Raw genomic sequence first — 5430 nt, 5'->3', positions numbered from 1 at the left:
TTTTTTTTTTATCATGTGGATTTAATGTATACTTCTTTTCTCAATCATTCTGATTGACAGTTAATAAATTTTATTTTTATTTTTCCTACTGATGATTTTCTTTTGCAACAGGGAACATGGGGTTATACATCCAAATGGACAAATGACTATTCAATAGTGCTCACCGGAGCTGCATTTTACCACCGCTACTTTAACTACCTCTATACAGAGTGGTTGAGCCCACTCCTCTTGAAGACTGTAGAACAGTCCCATAACTGTGAAGATATACTCATGAACTTCCTCGTCAGCCACGTCACACGTCGGCCACCAATTAAGGTGACTCAGCGTAAACAGTACAAGGAGCAACCACCACCTACTGGAGCCCCGAGGTATCTTTTTGACTTACTAACGTTTTTTTATTACAATTTAATGTACTAAAGACTTTATGGAACGAAACATGTTCTTAAAATTATCATATTCTTGTGACCTTAAAATCATCATCCTTTACTTAACTTCACATGTAGCCCTACCTAAACTGTTTAAACGTTTTTTTTCTCTTAATAGCAATTATAATGTGTGAAGAGACATATTTTCACATGCCCCTTCAATTAATGCTAATAATGTTTCTTGTTATATTGAACAAAAAAAGAATTAAAAGTTCTAACATTGAATTTATTTTTTTCATTGCCGATGAACTGTCAAATGTTGCAGGAACTGCTACAATTTCAGAGTTCTTCTGTTCTAAGTTTTTTTTTTTTTAATTGTTAAAATTTTAAATCCTTTTATCAGATATTTTATTTAAAATGCCTAACTTAATATTCGGTTAGTTTCACCATTTCTATACATGCTTAAAAAATATGTATTGTTTAGATTATACATATTGTGGTTAATCAACCTGTGGTAAATTGGGAGTTGGTTGTATTAAAAATTTGTATCTTTCTTTTCAATTTTTATTTTTATTATTACATTATATTTTATTATCATATTATATAATTAATGTAAATATTATCATTGTCAAAGTGGCAAAGAGATCATATTCTTTAAAATTATATTTATTTTTTGTTTTTATTTTATATAACCATCATCTTTAAATACTTTCTAGTGAATAATCACCATTTAATTAGTTTCCCTTTACTTAATTTTTCAAATAATAATGATTCTTTTATTATATTATTTTCTTGTGTTTCTTAAATTTTTTTATGCATTATATTTTTCTATATACATTTTTTATTATTTTATACTGTACCCATCATTATTTTTTTTTTTATTGTTTTATTTATATCATACTTCTTATAATTTTTTTTCTTGTTAATTTCTACAATTATTGCCTCTCGCCTATATATTTTTTTATATTAATGTGAATCCCAAAAGAATATTGCAGTGTTTTATCGGATTCCCTTAGAGCATGAAATTTTAATTTCTTAGTTCTATCTCTTATTTTCTTCCACAAGTTTTAATTTTGTGAATGGTAAATTTATTTTTTATTAAATTTCATGTAAATAGATTACAAAGTTGAGCTATATTTAGAATATATTTTTACTAATTAAAGATTTTAATTATTCGTTTTTATCATCGTTCTATTTCCATAATCCTTCTTATTCTAGGTCACCATGGAATGACCCAGATCATTTCATACAAAGGCAGACATGTTTAAACACGTTTGCAGCAGTCTTTGGTTACATGCCACTCCTCAGGAGCAACACAAGACTGGACCCAGTTCTTTTTAAGGACCCTGTTTCAAACCTGAGAAAGAAATACAGACAGATAGAAAGAGTAGGGAGCTAGTAAAAAAATATTAAGCTGCAATTAATTCTCACTGAAGATTTGTTTCAATGCTGCCATATTATGTTTTTATTTGTTGTCATTTGTACTCAAATTGTTACAATTGATATTTTTATAATTTAATTTTATATAAACTAAGAATATGCGTATAAATGTAAACATATATGTGTATAAATATGTATCTTACTCAGTGTAAATAAATGTATTTATTTGGTTGGTTGAGCATTTGCCAATTGGAATATGGAAGTCGATTCTGAAAGTAATTGTAATTTTTTTAATTAAAAAAAAAATATTTCCAGAAAAATGGCCTACAATACAGAGTATCAGTGAATTTTTAAAATGTATAAACTTTATTGTATTTTATTCCTAACGTGTAGGCAATATCATAAGCATTCCAGTGTGAAGTGAAATTAGGACTGCAGTTTTGTTGATCAGATGAAAAATGATCAAATTTAACCACATGTGATATTTTTTTAAAAATGGCTCATAATATTCTGTCGGTAAAATGTTATACAAACAGATAATAGATATTTTTGACTTTGTCAGTTAGGGAATCCCTTCACATGTTAGAGTTCAGCATTAACCGTCCATGTGGGTGTGTTTAATGATCATTTATCATTACTTTAACAATCAATGGGTGTCGTAAACTCACCTAAACTATAGCAACTGAGTGAAACAATTTTATTAGATAGAGAAATGAAAATAAAATTATTTGAATACCCACAATTCTGTTTGAAATTTTAAATATAGACAATAGGACTCCTCATAATGCAAAGCAAAATTTTTTGCATCATAGTAATTTAATGTTTTACAAAAACTAAACAATATTTATTAATTTATTCTAAAATAATATGCTGGCATTAGTTTTTAAAACAGGATGGACAAAACATTTTTTATTTTAAACTCCAAAAAAATCAAATGTAAGTAAACCAAAATTTAATTACTTTTGATATTAAACATTCCAGAAATTTAATCAAAAAATAATATTTTTTCAAGAGTATTCTTACGATATTCATTTTTTTTTTTCATTTATTGCAGATTTATTTAGAGCTCTGGCTAGAAAGTATCATTTGTTATTCCCTATTTTAAATAGAGAACAATTCTTGTTGTTCAGCGAAATAAGTTTACTAATGCAATCTACATAATATCTTGTTTACAATTGAAGCTATTTAGAAACTAAAACTTTTAAATCAAAAACATATAAGTTGCCATTAGAGGGGTCTTACTGTAGCTGGCTGGGGCACTTCATATATTTTTTTTTTAATAAACAAGTTTTTAATCCAAACTTCCAGTGATTAGTATACTCACTAAATATATGGCATTTGCAATTAGTAACTAATTGTAGATAAAATGTAAATTAGAGCACTTTTATTGTCATATGATAAACATAACTTTATTGCTCAAAATTCCTCCTTTCACAAAATTATTGCTTACGAACTTTCATTAGTTATAAAAATTTTATTGTCTTCCACATAATGATACATTTCCCACCTTGATCACTTTTGTTTTTGAAGAGAGGTCAAAGTCGACTACTTTTCTTCTTTTTTTTTTAGAAAATAATGCTGAAGTTCCTTGTTTTTTTTTTAAATTCCTATGTATCTATTTCAATATGAGAAGAATATTACTAGTCTAGTCTTATGGTGTACTATTGTTGCGTTGTTTCATTTATGAGAAAGCCTGAATCGAAATTCCTGTACAAAATGTGTAAGAGACCTGAAGCCATTGAGGAAGAAAAACTAAAACATTTGTAAATAGAATAGAAAGAAATGTTTTTATGCTTGTTGTACCATGTAAGCATGTAAATTTAAATTAAAAGATTTAAAGGAAAAAGAAGTAAGATTAGAATCGTAAATATCCACTCATTGGTAAGATAAGAAATGATTTGCTTGTCAAAGGCCAATCTTAGATCATGTATGTATAGCATTTCCAATTTTTTAACCATTTCCAATTCTTTTCATTTTCAAATAGTATGACTACATCATTTTGATTATGAATACATGTTATGAAAAGAAAAAATTATCAATGTATATTTTGGTGAATCATTAAATCAGTTATTTTTTAATATTAGAATGGAGTTTTAAATTAAAATGTTGGGAGCATTTAATTTTTGTTATTTAATAAATTTCTAATTATTCCAAGAATGGAGATTCTATGAATGAAGTAGAAATGGTTACAATTAAATTATAACAGGCTGAAATTGAGATTGAAAGAGTTTTATATGTGATTACTTTGTAAGAGGCTACATTTAATTTTTAAAAAGTAACTTTCGGTTTGGATTATGTTCAAATTGACTCAGAAATGCTATATATTGTTTGAGAATTTACCATATTCTACAATTGGAGATTCTACAAAATATTCATTGATTGTAACTATTGAATCATTAAGATGTTTACAAATAATTATGTAGATGTGTAAGTTAATATTTATATCGTATCATAGACTAACTCAAAAACTTGTTGCCATAATTTTTGTACATAATAGATGGTTATTTTAAGCTGTATCTTTTGTGTAATTGATTTTTTAAAAATATATTTATAAATTGTTGTCTTAAATTTGTTTAAATTTAATATTTGTACATAGCATTATCCCAGTTTAGTATTTGTTCATTTCCATACAATTAGTTCTATGTAGTACTTAAAAAATTGAATATTTTGGTTAAAGTGTTGATTAATATTTACCTAAAAACTGGTAAATCAAGGAATATTTTGTTCCTATGCTGAGTTTTGTTAATCATTTTTTCATTAACGTGTTAATACATAAATTAGGGCTGCCAAATGACTTACATTAAATGAGGGCTCTATGTTATAGTTTTGTTTAATTGAATGGAAGTATGAATCTCCTTATTTAAAAAAGTGAATGAAGAAGAAAGACTAGTCTGTTTTATTTAATTGATGTAAAATAAAATTTTCTGAAATTTATGACAAATGATTTTAATAAATAATAAGAGATGAAACAGCAATGTTGACTATGTAGTATTCACTAGCACAATATTCTCCACCATTATGAGACTATTAAAATTATATCAGAACAGAACAAGAAACCGACTGTATTAACAAAGAGATTTTTTAAAATTGAATGCTAACTAAAAATCCATTTGATAAAATATATCATTCAAAAATACTTTTCACTATTCAATTTGTATCCAAAAGTTAAATTTTCTGTGTATTTTTCATCTTTCAAGGAATATATGGCAATTAAATGAAAATATATTGATATTTGCCTTATTAAAATGATTGTAAAGAGTTTATAAGATCTGATATGTTCTAATATAGTTGTAGGTTGGACTTAATGATGAATAACTGTCCAAAATGTCTCTTTTAAACAATAATAAACAAGTTAAAAGTAATAAGGTTATTCTTTAAAAAAATAAAACATCCATAAATACCTTTAATATTAAAATAAACTATAAATGATTAAAGATACAAATTGAAAGACTTCAGAATCATTCTCACTCTGTAAACTCATCTAATTTTATTAAATAATGATGAACAAACTTGCAAACAAACCTAAAACCAATTAATTTAGAGACCAATTTTTATAAGATTCAATAACTAGTAATTTACTCAAACGTTGATCTCACAGCGCATAGAGAAAGAGAGGGGGTAGTGCCTTGTCTGAACCTCTTCCTTGCCATTACTTTAGGCTTCTCTCATTTATTCATATTACACC

The 5430-nt window shown here is 26.2% G+C and overlaps 1 protein-coding gene across 1 annotated transcript in view; it reads left to right on the top strand.

The window, feature by feature from the left end:
* Positions 1-4454, top strand: part of LOC106681771 (exostosin-1) — a gene marked incomplete at its 5' end in the record, with an annotated part of 22533 nt that extends 18079 nt beyond the window's left edge. The window contains 2 exon segments of the mRNA XM_014422268.3: positions 112-368; positions 1584-4454. Coding sequence (XP_014277754.3) covers positions 112-368; positions 1584-1764 — 438 coding nt within the window.
* Between the last annotated feature and the right edge of the window lie 976 nt (positions 4455-5430).

Source organism: Halyomorpha halys, unplaced genomic scaffold, assembly GCF_000696795.3.
Source record: "Halyomorpha halys isolate HHAL.00 unplaced genomic scaffold, Hhal_1.1 Scaffold363.1, whole genome shotgun sequence".
NCBI lineage: Eukaryota > Metazoa > Arthropoda > Insecta > Hemiptera > Pentatomidae > Halyomorpha > Halyomorpha halys.
The sequence above is the reverse complement of the archived record's forward strand: the minus strand, read 5'-3'. Positions and strand labels throughout refer to the sequence as shown.